Source organism: Pteronotus mesoamericanus, unplaced genomic scaffold, assembly GCF_021234165.1.
Source record: "Pteronotus mesoamericanus isolate MK-2021 breed Mesoamerican mustached bat unplaced genomic scaffold, CSHL_Meso_final contig_73, whole genome shotgun sequence".
Lineage (NCBI taxonomy): Eukaryota > Metazoa > Chordata > Mammalia > Chiroptera > Mormoopidae > Pteronotus > Pteronotus mesoamericanus.
In genome coordinates, this window is record NW_026555245.1 from 5,003,338 (window position 1) to 5,023,539 (window position 20,202).

Genomic DNA, 20,202 nt, shown 5'->3' on the forward strand with positions numbered 1-20,202 from the left:
GGATCCTAACATTTATTTTCAAGGCCAATGCCAGCAAGAATGCAGACTGAAAAGATGGGAAAGTGGAAGAAAAGAAAGAGCTAAGTTTTTTTGACATTCAGACTATTTGTTTTTCTTTTTCCTTTACGTGTATTATTTTGACAGTATTTCTCTCAAGCATGAAACCTGACCATGTGCATCAGAAGCACCTGGGCCCCACCCAGAACTACTGATCCAGAATCACCGGGAGTGCACCTGGCAGGTCCACCTTTTACACACATTCTCAAGGCGATACTCATGCACACATTTTCCAGAAATATTTTATGAAAAATTTTCTTCTTTCCATGTCTTAAACTAATTGTGCATCAACTAGGCACTAACCTGTATCATAAACTAAGCCTTTATATCAGTTAGTCTCTTAAAGTTAGTTCCTGAGTGATACCGTAACGCTTCTTTACCCAGGTGGGAACAGATAGTTGTATTTGGTCAAGTGCTAGTCTTATAGGTCTCAGCTTAGGCTCCTTGTTACAATGCAAGTGGGGAGCTTCCTGAACTCCTGCCACCCTGTTTCACGAGGATCTTTTGGGGTGCAGACCACTCTGTCTAGATGATTCCAATGTGTAGCTGAGGCCAAGAGCTGGTGGTTCAGTTGTCCACACTGGTACACGCATCTTGCGGTCTGCTCACACATTTATTTTAGAATATTTGCCAGATGCCTCTTCCTAGTCATGGTATAAATAAGATTAGAGTATTTAATGAATTAGATTTGATCCACAAATCTGAGTCGCTCTGTTTATTACTTGGAGACTGACTAGATTTTTATTGCTGTTCCTCTTCCTTTATTTATTAATGCTTTGTTTTCTGGTTTGAGGCTGGAAGCAAAGTAGGTATTTCTGGACATATCTTTACATTAAAATTGCCAGGAATCCCATGTGGGATTGAATCAAGCTGCACTGGATGCTCAGGATGCTGCATTGGTTGTCACAATGGTTTAGGACTGACCTGTGCTTTCCCAGGTGGTTCTTGGAGAGGAGAAAAATCTGTCCTCAGAAGGAAAAGCTACGCATTCCTGGACCTTGCCCAGGCTCTGGAAGTCCTGTTGTTGGAAGTCCCATCTCAGAAATCTAGTTTATTGCTACAATCATTAGAATTAACCTGAAATTAACCCAGGGTGAGGGTGAATAAGCATACATTTACCATTTATTTTATATCCCTCAATTTAAATATGTTTTTATTTTGTTTTATTTTTCAGGATTCAACAGGGACAACGACGTTTTTGGGATTCACGGCTGCAGGCTTTGTGGTATTCCAGGGAAATAAGAGAATCCATTTGATAAAATGGTGAATACTTTTTTTGAAAACTGGCTTACCATTTTTCTTAATCTTATTCTTCTTTCCCCAATTTTGACTTTTTTTTTTTTTGAGATGTCAGATAGGATGCCTGGTATTCATTTCTTTGCCTGGGAACTTCATTACAAAGGGATTTATTATTTATAAGTGAAACCCAATCTAGGTTGCCCTGTATTAGGAGGGAATCGGATTTGTCAAGCTGAGGAGTCAACTCAGGAGACCTGGGTGTGTCCTGAGCTCAGGGGCTCTGCCTCTGAAGAGAAGGTGTCCAGTGTTTTCTCACTAGACGGTGACCAGGGTGCAGGGAAGGGGGTGGTCAGGGCGGGTAAAGGTGCTAGTTTCCTTGAGCAACAGGGCCCAGTCCCTCCCATTCACTTCAGTCTATTCTGTTCGATCCTTGCTGCTGGCTTAGTTTTTGTTATCCAGTGTATTAATGAGATGCTTTTGGTCAAAGTAACAGTAACATCTGCTCACAGTGGCTTACCAATAAGAGGACTGAGTATCTGACACAGCAAAAGTTACAGAGCTCAGACAGTTCCGTGGACCTTTAACTTCACTGTCCAACAACACTTTGTAGGATGTGGGTCTCTCCATTTTCTTTTTTGCCATTACAGGGTGGTAGCCTTTGTCCCCAGGCTCATAAAATGGCATGGTCATGTTGCTTCTCTGGCCTTAACATCTTCACAGAGCAACACCCAGGGCCTGGAAGGACAGCAGCCCTTCCATGTGTCTACTAGTAAAACAAGTATAACCTTTTCAGAAGCCCTGTAGGAGGCTTCCTGTATACCCGGTGAGGCAGGATTGAGTCACAAGTATCTACTTAAAGCAATCCTTCTGAGAAGAATGGGAACTCCTGACTGGGTGGTAGAACCAAGATTCATCCTCTTGGGATTGGGAAGAGCATGATGTGTATGAGTACATGACCCCGAGGAAGAAGAAAACCTAGATTGTGTCAATAAAGAAGTGGCAGTATGGTGACCTGCAGCACCCACTCTGTCCAATCAAGGAGCAACGTGGTTTTGGTAAAGAGTGAAGAAGGCTGAACATTTCATGTGTGATGGCATATTGGAAAGGAGTAGTCTTGTTCATACCTTCAGCTGATTCACTGCCCTCTCTGATAGTCCCTGAGAGGTTTGTCAGCCTTGTTGCATCTCACTGAGCCATGCACTCACTTCTTTGGCTTGAGTGCTTGAATCTGAAGTCCTTCTTGATGGGCCAATGGGCATCCATCCTCATTCCTGAGTTAGAAAAGGCTCTCTTGCACTTACCTGAATTTCAGTTTCATGGCTCTATCACTCCAGGATTTCTTTTAGCCCTTCATTATCAAGGTGCCCTCCTTACCTTCTTAGCGTTCTCTTCTTAGGTCCCTTTCAAACCTTCTTTACTAGACTAGCATCAGTCAGCTTATGTCCGCTCCTCTCCCTCCACCTTCTGCTCTTCTTCATGATCAGCCCTCTCTAAGATGCCCAGTTTCTCTAAGTATCTTCCTTGGCCTGTCTATAATTGCCTTTTACTCAATTGGTACTTTCAACCCTTTTCCAGGATAAGTTCTCTACTGTCTTTGGGGAGTGTGGGTAATTGGGGGACTTCCTCCATTCCACCCTAGGGCTATCAAAGGCTTTGGGGTCCTGAAGAGTGTTAGAGCCTCAGGTTTTAAATTGCTTGTGTAGGTTAGAACTGGACACATCTCAAGTGCAGATTAATTGCAAGTCTTTCCCCTCCTTGGACCTCAGTTTCTTCCTGGGTACATTCAAGAGCTGAGATGGACAATCTGACCATTTGTTTCTATGTTCTGCGTCTTGGTGTTCCTGCTGGGGTGCTGATGCCAACCCCACCCTTCCCAGCCTCTGATTAGGCACATGGGTTTCTAATAGTCATGTATTGTTACTAAAACAAACTGTTTTCTCACATTGATCCTTGGGGAATTTTTGTTTGTTTTTTTAAACATCCATTGGGCTTTGTCACTGTTGCAAATCCTCTACCTAAATTAAGACCACTTAATGTGACCTCACTGTGCTTTATTTCCTAGGAAAAGCACAGGGCACCCACCATCACTATCTGAGAAATTAGATCAAAGGAATAAAAATAGAATCCTCCCCTTCACACATACTTTCTCACCAAGAAGGTGACTTGGTGTCTGCATTTCAGGCAGATTTTAATCAAGCAGCTTCTTAAGATGCCCATTCATCAAGCTGTCCTCACAATTCTGAGCATTTCAATACATAATGAAATACTCTTCTATAAGCAGGGAGAGCAGGAATGAGAATTTCACAGCATGGTGTGTGTCCTTCTTAGAGATGAATGTGAGAGGGTGGGGGATCAGATATTGTGAATCCATGTCATTTCACTAACTGAATCTGAAATCACCGCATTCTTCCTGGGCTGGCCGATCCTTGTTTTGGTCGTTAAGGTTCATGAGACCTCTGGAGCTCCTTGAAAGAAAGGTGCAGCTTAAATGTAAAAGAGTGGAGTAAATAGTCGAGCTGCCTGTGGATCCTCTCTTGGGAAGAAAATGGCTGTATAATTCACTTGGGGGCTTTTCCCTGCTCACTTGGCCTTCACCGATGATAAGTATCTTGTTTCAGTGCAGTCCGCTTGGCATTTGTGAGTCAGCCGTATACCTATGGGAAAGCCAGGTACCTTGGTTAAGTTGCCACTTGTTTTTTTCTTCTCACCCAAAGTTTTTTTTTTTTCCTTAGGCCAGATGTCTGCAAATTGAAGTTTGAAGGGAAGACATTTTATGTGATTGGTACCCAGAAGGAGGTCAGATACTGCTTTTCTAACTCTGTTATTGTGTGTGAATGTGCATGCGTACACGTGTGCCCATGAGAGAGATTTAAGCATAAAACCTGCCTGTAGCATTATAGCCCCTGAAGACCATGACTTTAAAGTTTGTGGTGATAATGGAAACTATATGCTGAGAATATTTGAGAGGTAAACAAATAAACACTGGGCTTGCACATTTAAGAATAGAGTTAGTGAACAATGCGGAGCGGATACCCTTGTGTGAAAAATAGACTGGGATGGACTTGAGATTTGGCAAGTGGGGCTTCCCATACGTCTGTAATCTACTGAAATACAGATCTATGAGATGAGTGAAGAATACTTACCAAGCCAGATACCAACCTGTGATGGGTAGAGTTTTATAAACAGAATCTGTAAGATCCAAGAATTTTAAAGTAAAGGAGTTACCAGATATAGGTTGGGTTCACCAGGGAACACATTTGGGAGGAGGGCATTACTGAAACTTGGAACCTAGGGCTAGGTCTGGAAGTTTGCAGAGTCTCCTGACCGCATTTTCAGTTTATGCACTAATTATTCAAGGCTGACAAGTAAGGTCTTAAAATAATCCAAGTCTGATTGAGAGGAGGCAATGCCTGCAGAGTTGAAGATCATGAGGCTGCTTTTTTAAAAGTTAGAAACAGGGCCTGGTTAGATTAGTGATGTTTGCAAAGGGTGAGGTGGGTCGTGGGATGGAGGGAATACCATTTTAAAAACACTTGAAATCTGTTTGGTAGGCGTTGGGATACAAATAGGTATGTACTGAAGGAAAAATATGAAAACCATAAACTCTAACACACTCTTTTTTGTTTTGTTATTTTTTTTATTAGAAGAAAGCCATGTTGGCATTTCATACTTCAACACCAGCTGCCTGCAAACATCTTTGGAAATGTGGGGTGGAGAACCAGGCCTTTTATAAGTAAGTAGCTTTTATTTATTTAATCATAGGTTTTTAAAAACACCCGTAGAACTCTTTTATATTTTGCAAACAGCTCCACATTCATTTCTTTTAATAGAGCCCTTTTTATTTTTTAAAATGAATTAGAAATTTGGGTGCATTGTTCAGGGTGACTCCTTAGCACTGTTGGGTCAAGCAAGTCCTGAGCTCCCTGCTAGGCGTTTCCCATGGAATTGTTCTGTGTGTGTGTGTGTGTGTGTTGTCATTGCTATTTCCATTCAACATGCCACAGGATCTATATTTGGTTGGCTGCCCCTCTCAGATGCAGATCTTGAGAAGAGTTCAGTGCAAGTGGTTTCTCTGGGATATGATCACTGAACATACCAATTGGGGAGTGGGGAAAGGAGACGGGGAAAGAGGCAGTGCAGGAGGGCGCTATTGAGCAGGTCACTACTGCGGGCAGCTGGGCTCTGCTCTGCAGGGGAGCTCTGGCAGATGGTAGAATGTGCCTCAAAGCTCACCCACTGACTGACAAGGGAGTTGGGCTGTTTATTTACAGATTCTTCATTTCTTTTGGTTGAGGGCCACTTTGTAGGCAGAGTTGATACTCTCTGGCACTTCTGGCCTACTCTGACTTGGGTTGAATGTACACTCACGACCAAAAAAAGAAACCTTTGGCAGAGAGTCACACGTGTTCATAGTAAGAAGCCTTCAGTATATAGAGACGAGAGCCAAAGTTTTATGGGTGGAATGCCACCAGAGCCTATCATAGAAAGTCAGTGCTGGCTGGGCAGGGCTTCAGAAACCTTGCATAAAGCTGTCAGGTTTCCAAAGAGGTTCAAATTTAGGATCTTTTCACTGAGTTCCAGCATCTCCTCTTTGAGATACACTTGCTAATTGGAAGAGCAGCGGTGATCGACACAGTCCAGAAGTTGGTCCAGACTGCAGGGTATCAGCATTGCCGACCCCTGGAGCTCATCCGGTGGCTTTTTCTCAGCCTTTCTCGTCAAACCACATGAGATTCTATCTTACTCATTAGACTCACTTCTGTGAGAATGTGAATCTCTGAACTCCTGGGCTTTGGCTGAGGACCATTAGGAGGATGATGGCTTGGATAATAATTTACAAACCCCTTCAGCCACAGAACTCTTTGGCTTAAAAAGAACTGTAGGCAAAGCTTGGTATGGGGGAAAAAAAAAAGAGAGAATCCTGTGGTATTTGTTGGCGACCAGAGTTGGGCCTGGGTACAGGAGACCATTCATCCATTTCTTGCTTTTCCTCAGGAGCTTGGGTAACTAGTTGTCCCAGTTTGCCTGGGACTTTCCATGTTGTAGCCTGTCTCAGTATTTCATTGCTTCTTATGGCTGAATAATATTCCGTTGTTTAGATATACCATCTTTTGTTTATTTATTTGTCAGTTGATGGACATTTGGGTTGTTTCCTCTTTTTAGGCATTATGAATAATGCTGCTATCAGAATCCACATAACTTTTTTCTTTGGACAGTTCTCTTAGGTTTATTTCTAGGAGTATAATTTCTAGGTCATAGGGTAACTCTATATTTAACTCTTTGAGAAAGTGATAAACTGTTTTGAAGCTTAAGCTGTTGAAACTCTTCTGTTCCTCTTTAATAAAATCATCTGGTTCCTGTCAAATAATAATTGAGAGACATTTAATTATTTTGAATAACTATTGTCTTGCAAATAAGGGAGTTAGTAGATAGAATCTTGAAACAAAGGCAAAACAAGATATAGCATGCCGTTCTTTTATTGTAGATTTTTATATCTGCATTGGATCTGATCTCTCTGAGAGTAGGGACTAGGTTCTCTTTATCTTTGTATTTCCTAAACACCCCAGGCACTCAAAAGAGGGTTATTAGATCAAATTGATAAGGCATGGTTCCCTTGCAAGGAGATTTGTAGTTCATGATAGAGACTGAAAGGGAAATGCAAATGAAAGGCTAAAGAGGGGTCCAGAGAAGAGGGTGCATGTTGCTGCAGGAGGACCTAGGAAGTAAAAAGAAGGCTCTTTGAGGTGGACGAAGGGCATTCTGAATACGGGACCAGGGTGGTACCCGGAAGACATGTTGGGAAGGTGAGTAGTCCCACAAGGCTGGAGCAGAGGGTAGGTGAATGAAATAGACACAGAGGTGGTGAGGAGCCAGGAGATCTTGGGGCTCAGCCACGTTGAAAAGGTGGCAGAGGAGCACTAGGTGGGGCTGATTGCTACTGATCCACGGACAGGTATAAGGAGTGGGTAGCAGAGGAGGCCACCCGGCACACGGGCTTCTTGCGCCAGCTCTCTAAGGCCTACTTGGAAGCAGCACAACCTTGAAAATCCTTAGTGAGATCATGGGACTTCTATCAAGGAATAAGTCAGGACATTAATTAGTCTTTTACACACATGCTGTTTTATCATGTGTGAGAGTGCCAGTTGGTAGATGGAGTCAAAGGCAAAAACAGAACTGAACAGATGAGAGAGAAAGGAGGAGAGAAGAAACTGCAATCTGGGGAATCTGTTTTGTACATTTTGGGGTACAGTCATTACCTGGCAGCTAGCAATGAAGTCAATATGATAATTCTGCTGCTGAATAGGCTAACTAGGCATATTAGCGAAATCAGTGCCAGTCATCTGTGAATGCCTCGGAGGACCCAGGCAGTTTACCTGTGAGCACAGTGGCAGTGTACCCAGGTGACTGAGTCTTTGCATCAGCACCTCTGCTGTCGTTAAGCCATGCTACCCCCTCTCTCTTGCTAGAACTTCTAATCCCTAATATTTGTACTGATCTGAGATGTTCCAGAACGTTTTGTTCCTCCATTATCCCATAACCATCCCTGTTCCTTAGGGAGAAGGAAAGACACTGCTTGTTCGGAGCCAGCTTTGTGACCTTGGGCAAGTCCCTGGCCCCAGCCTTCTCAGTAGTCAGCTGGTGGGGGCTGGGACTCAGGCTTGCTTTGCTTGTCTCACTGTGGCTGGTGTTAACAAGTGTCGGCTTTGCAAGTGAACAGGCTTGGGTCTGAATCTTGACTCTGTCACTTCACAGCAATGTGGCCTGGAACAAAGCACTTGAACTCTTGGAGCTTCATCTTTATTTTTCACCTGTAAAATGTGATTGGTAACATGTGTCTTGCAGTGTTTCGTTCTGCCAGGCACATGGACCATCAATGAATAGTAGCTGCTACTGGGACTGCCACAACTACCCCCTCCACTAACAATGACAGTTTTTTGAGTGCCAGTTGGTTGCACAGCCCAGCCCTTTCACTTGTGAAGGCTCTGATTCTGTTAGCCTCAGGGTGGGTGCCTGCTTCCTCCCTGGCACCGTCCCTTCCCCAGGCAGAGGTCCTGGCCTTGCTTCCAGGCCTGGCCGGCTGGCACTGTGCTTTAATCATTTTGGTGGGCAGAGCAAGGCCCTGGCCTTTTTTCCTGGGTCGGGGGTGCTTTGTCCCTCCTTTTCAGTTCACCTGCCATGGGAACCGGGAGGCCCAGTGGGCAGGAATTCCCAAGTGTGCTTTCAACCCGTGAATGGGTTGTTGGTTGTCAGCTGGCCCAGGGCCACTGATCAGATTTGAAAGCCCTGGCTCTGAGAGCTGCTGCCTGGGAACAGAGCCCAGATACAGAAACTCTGATTTTTTTCCTCCTGCTCCAAACCCCATGGGATCCCTGACATAGTCTTAGTCACCATTTCAGAGCTTCCTTTGTGCCATGTATTTTCTAGGTGCTGTACCCCCAGAGCCCTAGAACTCACCATTTCTGGGTGCTGGTCCCCTGAAAGCACAGTGGACACACAGAAGGGCTCATTGGTCACCGGTGTTTCCAGTCGACAAATCTTTATCCCATACCAGCTTTTGCTGTGAACTGTGCTGGGAACTGGGAACATGGTGGAGGTCAAAAGAGACTCTCTGACCCCAGTTTTGTGTGGCGTGTGTGCAGGGGATGAAGGCAGTCCTAATAAATTCCTCATTCAGAGTTTGGTGTGGATTTTGTCAGTGGAACCATGTTACACTTGGTAGGCAAGGACCCCGAGTAGCTCTGGGAATCAGTGCTTCTCACACTTAAATGAACCACACATCGCAGAGGTCTTGTTAGACTCTGACCTCTGATTCATAGATCTGGGTGGGGCCCAAGAATCGTATTTCTAATAAGTTCCCTGGTGATGCTGGGCTGAAGGTCCCTGGACCACACTTTGAATAATAAGGTTCTAAGCAGGGGGTTCTCAGCCATGACTGCACATTAGAATGACCCGAGGGAACTTCTGAAAAACACCTACCCTATGGGCCCTACCCCAGACCCAATTAAATCAGAATCTGGATCCTTACAAAAGTGTTTATGAATGTTCACAGCAGCATTATTCAGAGTAGCTAAAAATGAAAAAACCCAATGACTATCAGCAGCTGAAAGAATAAAAGAAATGTGAATGCAATGGAATATTATTTGGCTATAAAAAGAGTGAAGTACTGATTCATGCTACAATACGGATGAACCTTGGAAACATTACACTAAGTAAAAAGAAGCCAGTCATGAAACACCACGTATTAAATGATTCCATTTATATGAAATATCCAGAATGGGCAAATCTTTAGAGACAGAAAGTATATTAGTGGTTGTATAGGACTGGAGCGGAAGGGAAACAGAAAGTAATTGCCATTGGCTATAGGACGGTACTTTTGGGGTGACGAAAATGTTTTTCGATGAATTTTTAAACTGTGAATTATAATGAACACTACTAACGTGTACAGTCTAAAAGGGTAAACCTTATGGTATGTGAATTATATCTCAATAAAGCTGTTACTTGAAAAATTCAGAATTTAGGATGAGGGGTTTAGATGCTGGTAGTAATAAAAATTCTCGGGTGGTGCGGATGCGCAGTCTAGGGTTAAGTGCCCAAGTCAAGTGAGCCTCAAAGTAGGGCCCCTGGACCAGCATCAGCATTTCCTGGTAACTTGTTACAAATGCACCCCTGGGTCCATACCAGACTTATTGAGTCAGAAACTTGTATTTTCTAAAGCCTGCCAGGTGATTCTGCTGCCCTCTGAAGTCTGAAAATCTGCACAACTAAAGCACTCTTTTAAAAATGCAGATAGACCTGGGTTTGCAGCCTGGTTTCTCCAGCTTCTATCAGGTGACCATAGTTAGGTGACTGAACCCCTCTGTGCCTCAATTTCCTCATGTAGAAGTATGGATTGCTTCTTCCTCGAAGAGAGCTGTAAGCATAAAATAGATCAGTATGCTTACGGTGCTTTGGATGGTGCATGGCCCATAGTAGGTGCTCAATAAAGACATATGTTGTTATTGTTATGATTACTCCAGAAACTGTAAACCATGATAAAATGGGAGATTGTATTGTTAATTCTAGAGGTGGCCTCTTAGAGCACCACCCAAGGGTCCCCCTTTTCCTCCCTAGCCCCTCACCTGGCCTCATGCCCAGCCTCTGTAGTAGCAGGTGTCAGAGGAGATGAGTTAGGAGCAGGGAGAGGAGCGATGTGCCCCTGCAGTGCTGTGCTGTGTGCACCATTGATACCCACACTTAGCGAACACTTTGCATGTTCCAGGCAATGTCTGCATGGGTTACCCCATTTAAAACACAGCTTTGATGGCAGGGCTGGGCAGGAAAATCCACTAGAGCCATGGGTCTCTGGGTACTGTGGCTGCCCTGGCAGGTCTGGAATGAGGGGTGGCGAAGAGCTGTGTCAGCAGAAAGGTAAGTAGTGACCAGGCCACTATCTGAATTCAGAGTAGTCAGATCAGATGTTGGTAAATTGGCTACTGTCTGGATTTTTCTTTGAGGTTGGATGTTTGAGAAGTCAGTGTTCCTGTGCTGGGATATTTGATGGGGAGTTGGAGGTGAAGTGGGGGGAAGGCAGGTAGGGAGGAAGGCCCGAGGAGAGAGAATTGCTGTTTTAACTCAGTTGTGCCTGTGTTTGCCTTTAGTGGGAAGAAGACTTTGGCTGTGGGTTTGTTGATGGGAGAGCCAGGGAAACAGCTCTGGAAGGTGTCAGCTAGAGTTCGGGCAGGAAGGAGTTTTTATTCGCTTTCAGGGTGTGACACGGCTCCCTGGAATTTCTGTGATTTAGAGAATTGGCTTTGGTAGCACCATCATGAGAAGGCAATGGGGAGGTTTTGGGAGTGGTATTAGGGAGAGAGGGACAGAAACCATATATAATGAGAAGGTTGTATGCTAGGTGCTTTCAAATCATTTAATCCTCCTCAGAACTCGATGAATTAGAGGGTATTATACTACCCTCCCCCTTTTAAAAATTAGTGGAAATATTGGGACCCAGAAAAACTATAATACTTGACTAAGGTCACAGGACCAACAGGAGGTAGGAACCTCGACCTTTGCTCTTTCAGTTAAAAGGCCACCTCTTGGGTCATTTAAAGGAGAATATTGGAACTCAGAGGTTCTCAAATGCAAGTGGGCAGCCTTTGAATGGCCTTGGGCTGTTTGGTACAAATACTAACTCCTGGGCTCCTCTCCATACTCACTGAATGAGACTCCAGTGATGGAGCCTGATGGCCAGTGTTTTTATCCCGTGTTCCAGGTACTGCTGATGCTCGGCCAGCATTGGGGAAAAGTCGACCTTTCTCCTTCCCCTGACCTTGTCCTTCTGTCCTGCTGCCTGTGTTTCCCAGTTCCCAGTGGGTTTGTGTTGTTCAAGCTCTCAGAATCAGCTTCCCTGGGGAAATTCCGTGGAAGATCTCAACCCAGACATTATAGGGAGTCCACCTGGGTATTTGGGAGGGAATTGGAGGCAGTGCTTAGGAGAGTGCCTCTGAGCAAATCAAATGCCACAAATAATCACCAAGAGCAATCAGCTGCCAGAAAAAGGCCAACGCTTTTTTTCACTTCTCTCGTCCTGGGCAGACAGCTATTGGCTTTCTCTGTGAAATATGTCTTTTGCCCTGTTTTCCTCGAGGCACTCCGCGGGGTAATGTTCCACGCAGTGCAGAGCCCTCCCCCAGTCCTGGGTGTCAGGAGAAGGCAGCGGCCTCCTCAAGGGACCTGAGGTTGAATCAGCAAAAACTAGAGCCGCCCACCTGTCCCCAGAAGAGGGTCACTGGAGCTGCTGTGCTAGCCGCACCCCTGGGAGCTGCTAAAATCTGGGCACAGAGCTGGGTTTGAATTTCAAACACTCCAAGACTCTTAATCTTCTTTTTAGCAGACTACCTTGCCCCCAAGATCCTTAGGAACCTAGGTCAACGCTAACAGCAACAGCAAAATAAGTAACAAAATATGGAGGCTTCTTTAATTTTTTTTTAGTTTATTGATTTTAGAGAGAGAAAGGGAGAGAGAAACACTGCTTCATTTTTGCACCTTAGTTATGCGTTCATTGGTTGATTCTTGCATGTGCCCAGACCGGGGATCAAACCCACCACCTTGGTGTATGGGATAATGCTCTAACCAACTGAGCTACCTGGCACAGAGGCTTCTTTAAAGGTTTCTCTTCTGTTTACCTCTGAGGTCTTGGGAACAACAGTCCTGCTGAGGGAGGTAGGGGTGGCTCTTTTCTCAGACTCCAGTGGAACATGTTTCAGGCCCACCTGCAACTCTCTAGGGCAGGGGATATGGGGGACTCATGGGCCTGGAGCAGGTGAGTCCTCACAGGACAAAGGGGACCCAGCAGGACATTTTTTACTGAGCTTACTGGGGACTTTTCTCCTCTATACTAGGTGCGTTCTGTCGCCCAGCTCTGGCCAGCAGCCAGCAGGTCTGTCCCAGGGTCGGATGGTCTGAGATGTGGTCTCACGTGCTCCCGCCTATCTTTAGGGCTCCTATTCCATGTTCTCTGGGCTCTGCCTTGACAGGCACCCCCTCCTCAGGCCTCCTCTCTGTCCATCTCCCTGTCCCTGCTCATCCTTTGTAGTCAACGACCTCCTCTGCTGGCTCAGGCTGTTTGCAGAGGTGGTCAGGAGACGGGGCTTCTTTGCAAAAGATTTTTACTGTAGCTTTCCATTTTTCTGAGGACAAAGACTAAAATCCTTAACAAAGACAGCCAGAGGGAGAGAGAAGGAGAGAAAGAGAAATAATAATAGCAAAATAACATGGGAAAATGCACATCAGATCTTCCTTTTAGTTCCTCCAGTGCTCAGGCTCAAGGTTTTGTGCATTGTGGGCCTTCTGCCCAGAACACTGCCCACTACCTGCCTGGGATCCCAGCCCTGGACCTCAGCTCATATGTCCCTCCCTTAGACAGGCCCCCAGACTGGATCAGTCCCCCCACCTTACACTCATTGCATCTTTTCTCTCAGAGCATGCACCACAGCTTGGAATTTACATTTGTCACTTATTCGTGTGACTTCTAGATTAATATTCATTTCCTCTCTAGACCTTACACTTCATAAATACGGAGAATGTGAATCTTTCCTGAGCATAGTATGGTGTGCAGAGTGGGCTAGGCGTTTGGTTAGTGATTGCTGAGCCAATGAATGAAGGCTTCGAGAGGCTGGGGATAGGGATTACTGCCCGCACAGAGACTTCTAGCTGGAGCCCTGGCTGTGTGCACATCTTTACTCAGAATTATAGAGCAGAGTACATTGTTCGTACTGTGGGTTTTTTAAATTGAGGTTGTTGTGTGTCAATATTAAAAAATAATTCTGAACTCCAGGAGAACATTCTTTCTACCTTGTTGGATTTAATTGCACAAGGCGTAGAGCGACTGGTGTGGAGGCCTTCTCCGCTATCACAGTACTTTAGTGCCGTGTGTGTGGCCTCTGGGCAGCCCATGTTCTGGAGTGTTTCTCAAAATGCTGTTGTTGTTTTTGCTTGCATTTACTGGCAGGGCGCAGAGGTGCTGAATCAGGGCTTGGCGGGGCTTCTTGTTCCTCATGTATCTTAGTCATTTACCAGTGTGGCTTCTTTCAAAGGGCACTGGGTCATGGTGACTTACCCAGGAAAATACTCAGAAGCCAATGACCATTTCCAGGGGAACATGGGCTCCTCATGCCCTCTCTGGGGCACTGCACAGTAGTGCACAGTACGTTCTCTGTGACACGGTGAGCGACCCGTGTCACCAAGAAACTGTTTTTTGCTGCTGTGTTGGTATAGGCAGGTAAGTTCCCCTGTAGCAAGGAGTTTAATGATGCCACATGATACTATCCATCATCTCCATATCTTTCAACTAGAAATTGGGGAAAAAATTTCTTCTGATCATTGATATGGTCTGTCTTTTTTGCAGGTTGTGACTCAGTTATGGATTATGAGACTAAATGTATGGGTCATCATTAATATTTAAAAAGAATGAAAAGAGAGAACACAGGAAAGATCAGATTGCAAATGCAGTGCAAGTTAACTGTTCTTTTGTGAAACTTTTCTTTCGAGTTTGTGTGTGTGTGCCTGCCAGCTCACACAATAAAATGTATTTCTTTCTGGCAGTCAGAAATACCTGATTGCTACACTTGATAGCATATCCCACTTGGACTTTCCAATGTTGCTACCATGTCTTCTTTGCTTTTTCTTAAAGGTATGCAAAATCCAGTCAGATCAAGACTGTGTCAAGCAGCAAGATATTTTTTAAAGGAAGTAGATTCCGATATAGGTGGGTATCCATGGCTCCATTTTGATGATACGGTTGCAGTGGGGGCAGGCATTTATATTGAGTGTTTTGTTTATAAATCTGTGCACGTTGGCTTACGCCCCTGTTTCAGCCCTCCCTTTCCACTTCACTCCTCCTTTATGCTCAGGAGCACCTTCAGACTCCATAGTAACTTCCCCTCATGGAGGGAGCGGGGAGGTGTGGGTTCTGAGAGCTGGGTCAGACCGCTGAGAGGTTTAAAAAAAATACACGTGCACATCCCTCCCCTTCCACTCTGAGCATCTGTGCGCAGACACGTGTTTTTGTCTTTTGCAGTGGTAAGGTTGCCAAAGAGGTGGTGGAGGCGAGCTCCAAAATCCAGAGGGAGCCTCCGGAAGTGCACAGGTGAGTAGGCAGCTCCCAGGGCTCTGGGAGGCTTCTGGGATGGACAGAGGGATTTAAGCACTGGCTTTGCCAAATCCTGCATGGCAGGAAAGAGGGTAAGGGCACCAGCTGCCAGGCCCGATGTTGTTTTTCATCCGTGGTTCCAGGCATGGCCCTCTGACTGTCCCGGAAATCTCTCTCAGACAGATTTGGCTAGGCTGTGGCATGAGGGCAGCTGGGCTCCATTTTGTTATTTGTCCTGTGGAGAGTCATTGGCTTGGTTTGCCCTTGAGTGTCACATAAATAAGCAGGATGTGTGTGAAGCAAGGCTGTGTCACCTCCTGGTTGAGTCCCTTGTTCTGTCCTCTTGGAACTGCCCTGTACTCCTCTCTCTGTTCATCAGATGTGGTGGGTTCCCGTCAGCCTCAATCCTTCTAGGGTAGTTCCCATGAGGTGGGATGCTCCTCTCTCACTGAACTCTGTTTCCAAGGGTCACTCGGAGGAATGAGGACTTGGCCATTATTGGTTCAAGGGTACACGTCTTCATTAAGGTGGCAGTACATGGAATTCTTAGATATCAAGTATTCTCTTGGCCTTGTTGGACTTCGTACCGCCACAATGTACACAAGTCGTTATATACCTTAAACCTCGAATATGCTAAACATTTGAAGATGAACATTTTCATCATCATGCTTCCCCTTTTGAAGACAAGGTCATTAAAAGTTATGTTCTTTAGGAAGTTCCCACACACTAGTTGGCACCTGTTCATTTTTCCTGTCTTTGAACTTGGAGGAGTTTCCCTGAGGCTCAGATTTGCCCCATGTCCTCTCTCTTCCAGGGTGACTGGGTGAGTTAGGTTCTTCTCACCTTGTCCCCTGGGGTTGGTGGGCAGGGGGAGGTCATGGCTTCTTGGGAGTGTGGCCCATCTGTACTGGTATGGGTGTCCAGACGTCACTTCTCTCCCACACGGTGGGGCAGAACTGCCATCGGCCTGAGAGCCCATGCAGGTACGCACAGTGAATAATTCCCTGCCTGGTTGTGGATGACCTGTGAGGAGCAGTCACATGCCAGCCTGCCGAGCCAGCCTCTCTCGCTCCGAGAAGCAGGAGAAAACTGTGGGCTGTGGGAAGCCAGAGCACCGTGGCTGGGGAGCACCGTGCTGCAATACCTGGGAAGGTCTTACAGCCCCACCCATCAAGGACAACAGTCATTTTTAAAATAGGGTTTTAAATTGCCCTTCTTCCACCTCAAATCACGGTTACTCAGTGCAACAGAAACAAAGAAGGCAAAATGATAAAAGCATATCATTTGAACTTTCCCAGAATCTTTGGGCTGGAAATGACCTTAGGGATAACCTAGTTTAATGCTTCTATTTTATAGACAAGGGAACTGGTATCTTGGAGAAATTAAATGATTTACCTAAGGTCATGTTTGGGGAGGGGGCTAGGCCTGTGCTTTTCTCTGAAGCCTCTGCCACCCTGAGAGCTTCTGGAATTCTCTTAGAAGCTGGGAGGCAGACTGCCTCAGGGGCTTTGCTTGGTTTTCTTCTTTCAACTTGAAGCTTTGGTGTTTGATCTTAAAAGGAAGAAGAAATAGTTTTGGGGAGTTCTCCTGATGCCACAAGCACAAAGTAGACAACTCAACTGTTTCTAACAATGTACTTTCAGAGAGACATTCCAAATACATAAGTTTTCCAAGAGTCCTATAGTTACAGTCTAGGGATGGTTAATGAGAGCAGAAAAGAATTTTTTAAAAAGTATTTCTCTTTTAAATTGAAGTTTGAATAATTTATGGGAATTCAGGCTTCCTGGATCAGGGCTTCTCAAACCTTAACTTGCACAGGGATCACCTGCAGGTCCAGTTAACAACAGATTCTGATTCATGTATTAGCCATTTCTAACAAGCTCCCAGGTGATGTTCGTGGGGCTGGTCATGGACTAACGCTTCGAATCAACAGGCTTCAGATAACTGATGATGAAAGGGGGTGAAGAAAGCAGACTGGCCTTAATGAAAAAAGCTTTTTCTGGAGTGGACCAAATCACCAGAAGGAATGGGAAATGAGGCATCAGTTGATTTAGAGTTTCCCTTTTCTGGAATCTTCTAAAATTCCCCAGGATATTACTGTACGCAGGAACCTACAGACCTGGAGGCACTTTTGCATCCTCCTTTTCCTTTCACTACCCTCTTTTACATGTATGTGAGTTCATATCATCAGGATGCCCCTCTGGCCCTCCATCCTTTGGAGTATCTCTCAAATCTCTGACAATACAAGGAAGACTTTAGTTATTTAAATTAATGATGTAGAGCAAGCTGTGAGAGGACAAGACTTGTGTTCATCTTGGGCATCACCATATCCCCCAACACCACCTAACACAGTGCTAGACACATAGTAGGAGGTCGGTACATACTTGCTGAGTGGTTGCATGAGCTGGGAGTGTGGGATGACAGCAGTACCTCTGTGATTTTCTGAGACCTGAGATCTGTGCGAGGTGCGGCACAAGGAGCCATGGCGATGTGGGCCACTATGCTGGTTCCTTCCCAGTAGCCAGTTGCATGGTAGAAAAGTGTTTCTCTTGAACAATTATTTTATTTTTGAATTATTTTGACTTCTTTGATGTGGCTGTCAAAAGTGAGAGTACAGCAATGAGCTCTCTTTCTCTGGCGGTGTTCAGAGATGATTACTAGTCTAGAATGGTGACAACACGGCTTCAATTAGCTATCTTCCCTCAAACTTGAGATTCTACTCTTCAAAGAATGACAAGTTCATGAACAGCTACTTCTTCCGAGATGTGTGTGTCTAGAGAGAGTCTGATGCAGACAGACTGAGAACACTGTGTTGGGGTATTTCTTTTTTTTCCCCCCCAAAAAAGAGAAGATGCTAACTCTAATTTTAGTCGGCTGATCTTTGCCGCTGACAAGTTCCTCAATCAAATCTCTCTGGACCAGCTACCTGGTGAGAATCACCTCCTATCTCAGAGGCCTGGTGAGCCCAGGGAGGGCTGTGTGAGCTACCCGGGCATAGCAGGTACCATCACAGGACACCCAGAGGTAGTATTTGTACCTAAAACGAGACCCTGTCTAGGAATCATGAATGGGTTCTAATCTTGGCTGTGTTGCTTACCAGCTGTGTGGTCTTGGATAAATCACTAAACTCAGATCATCGGGTTAAGTTTACTCATCTGTCAAATTAGATTTCTAATATTACGTTGTCCAACTTCTAAGTTTTGTTATGAGGATTAAGATAAAGTGTTTTAAAAATTATGTAGGGCCATACAAATGTGAGATAGTGATAATATTATTATTGTCTCTCATCCAAAGATGGGGAGCTAGAAGCTGATAGACATGTTCATGTTAAAGTCTGTTCAGATGGAGTTTTTGATGACAGGCCAGCAGCACCTCTTTTGTTCCAGGGAGGGGTGCAGGACTCCATGGACCTCATTTTAGTCACTTCGTTTTTTGCCGTCATTTTTTAAAACAAATCTTAGAGTACTCTAAGAAGGGGAATCTCTTGAAGGAAACCGTTCTGCCTCAGTAGAGTTCTTAATGACAGTTTCATCTGGAAACTGTTCTGTGCCTGGAGTGCACGCACCGGTGGGCTGCAAAGTGGGTCAGGTGTATTTGCATAGTCAGCCACTGGGTAGATTGTGAAAGTGGAGAAACACGGTGTGGACCTTCACCTGGCCTGGGGAGACCCCAGCCAGGGCATCTGTTACCTCAGGAACTCAGGGTAAAGGGAGGGATGAGAGCTGATTGGAATGTCAGCACATCCTTGAGAGAACTGTCTGACCCAGTGAGACCTTGGATAGCTACACGTGGCGGGACATTGGAGGTGGCAGACAGAGTTTCCTCTGGGACACTGCAGGATAAATCATGCAGAAAGGCACTGTGGAGCACAGCAAAAGCACAGGACTGGTCCCGAGTCTGCCCATCTCAGTGTCTTTGGTCAAGTCATAACCTCACTGAGGGTCAAGTTCCTCATCTGTGAATATGGTATTTTTCTTGCCTATCTTACAGTGTATACAAATCACTTTGTAAGCTAAAAAAAGGGCTATTTGAATTATGGTATTATGTTTACTAGGATACCAGAATTTGAATTCTGGTATTGTTTAGTAGGACAACTGTGCTGGTGGGCTCTTGAAGCCAAGAAGAGAGTTAGGTGAAAAGAAAAAAGGTAAGCTTGATTCTAAAGGAGTTGGTAGGAAAAGGTGGGAGTCTTGCGTTTTGATTCTAGTTTTGCTTAGTCTTTCCCTCCAGCTGGGCTAGTGCCTAGTATCAAGGCCTGCAGCCCTGGATTCTTGGTGGTCAGGGAAACCCCTACAAAGGTAGTTGTACCTACCTTTGGGTTTATCCGAGTCTTGTACTTATCAGGGAAGTCATGTTCATCTCTGAATCATAGACTAGGATAGTCTTAGGGTTTCAACCCACAGTAGGGACCATCTGCCTCACTCTAGGCACCACCGATGAGCCCGGACCCTAGCCTCGGACCTCTGCTACTGCAAAACAGGAGTAGCTTATGAATGGAAGGGTGGAGTCAGTGTTCTCCTGACCATCCAATGCCAAGCAGGTGTTCACCTGTGAGGTCCCCCCGGGGGAGCTCAGCCTGTCCCAGCACTAGGCACCTGCCCAGACCTTGCAATGTTGGGAGGTGAGCAGTAGGACACTTCCTATCTCCAAATGAAGAGTGTTATGTGTGGGGGTGGGGGGAGGTTGATGAGAAGCAAAAGACTCTCCATAAATGTTCACTCTGGGACCCTCCTTGTTGTAGCATATGCAGTGATTTCTGGGGGACAGGACTGCTGCCCCCTAAGCTGGCCTGGATGGTCAGAAATAAAACACAGTGACTCAGAGCTGGTTTGTGCAAGAATGGATTAGGTGGGCTTTTCAGAGGTCAGAGAGCTATTACATAGTTCACATGAACATGGCAACATGCTGTGTCTCTGCAGAGCTAGGATTGCAGTCATGAATGGCCACAGGTCCGGAGGAGATCCCATGAAAGCTTAAAAAATGGGAACCCTTCACAATGAAAGAAGGAACTGCTCACAGGAAATTGTAATCTCCCCTCCTTACTCCTTCCTTCTACCTCCTCCCTGCAAGGAATCCGCATCTCCGCCTCTTTCCCCATGAACTCCCCCATGCTTGCCTGTGCTCGCCAGAGGCATCACCTGCCCTGGGGAGTCATTCCTGAGTGTTTCCTCACTCAGGGCAGGATCAGGCGCCTTCCTTAGTGTTCCCATGGGACCTTCAGTCATCAGTCTCCTCCATGAGATTCATGTTTTTTCAGTTGTGGCTGTCGCACATTAACA

The 20,202-nt window shown here is 45.5% G+C and overlaps 1 protein-coding gene across 2 annotated transcripts in view; it reads left to right on the top strand.

Annotated features, from left to right (window-relative positions):
* The window catches only part of FRMD3 (FERM domain containing 3), a 255,507-nt gene that overhangs the window by 188,910 nt on the left and 46,395 nt on the right, over positions 1–20,202 (top strand). For both annotated transcript variants that reach the window (XM_054582987.1, XM_054582986.1), the window contains exons 8-12: positions 1,232–1,320; positions 4,029–4,092; positions 4,941–5,029; positions 14,465–14,539; positions 14,852–14,920. In XM_054582987.1, coding sequence (XP_054438962.1) covers positions 1,232–1,320; positions 4,029–4,092; positions 4,941–5,029; positions 14,465–14,539; positions 14,852–14,920 — 386 coding nt within the window. The remainder of the gene's footprint in view (positions 1–1,231; positions 1,321–4,028; positions 4,093–4,940; positions 5,030–14,464; positions 14,540–14,851; positions 14,921–20,202) is intronic.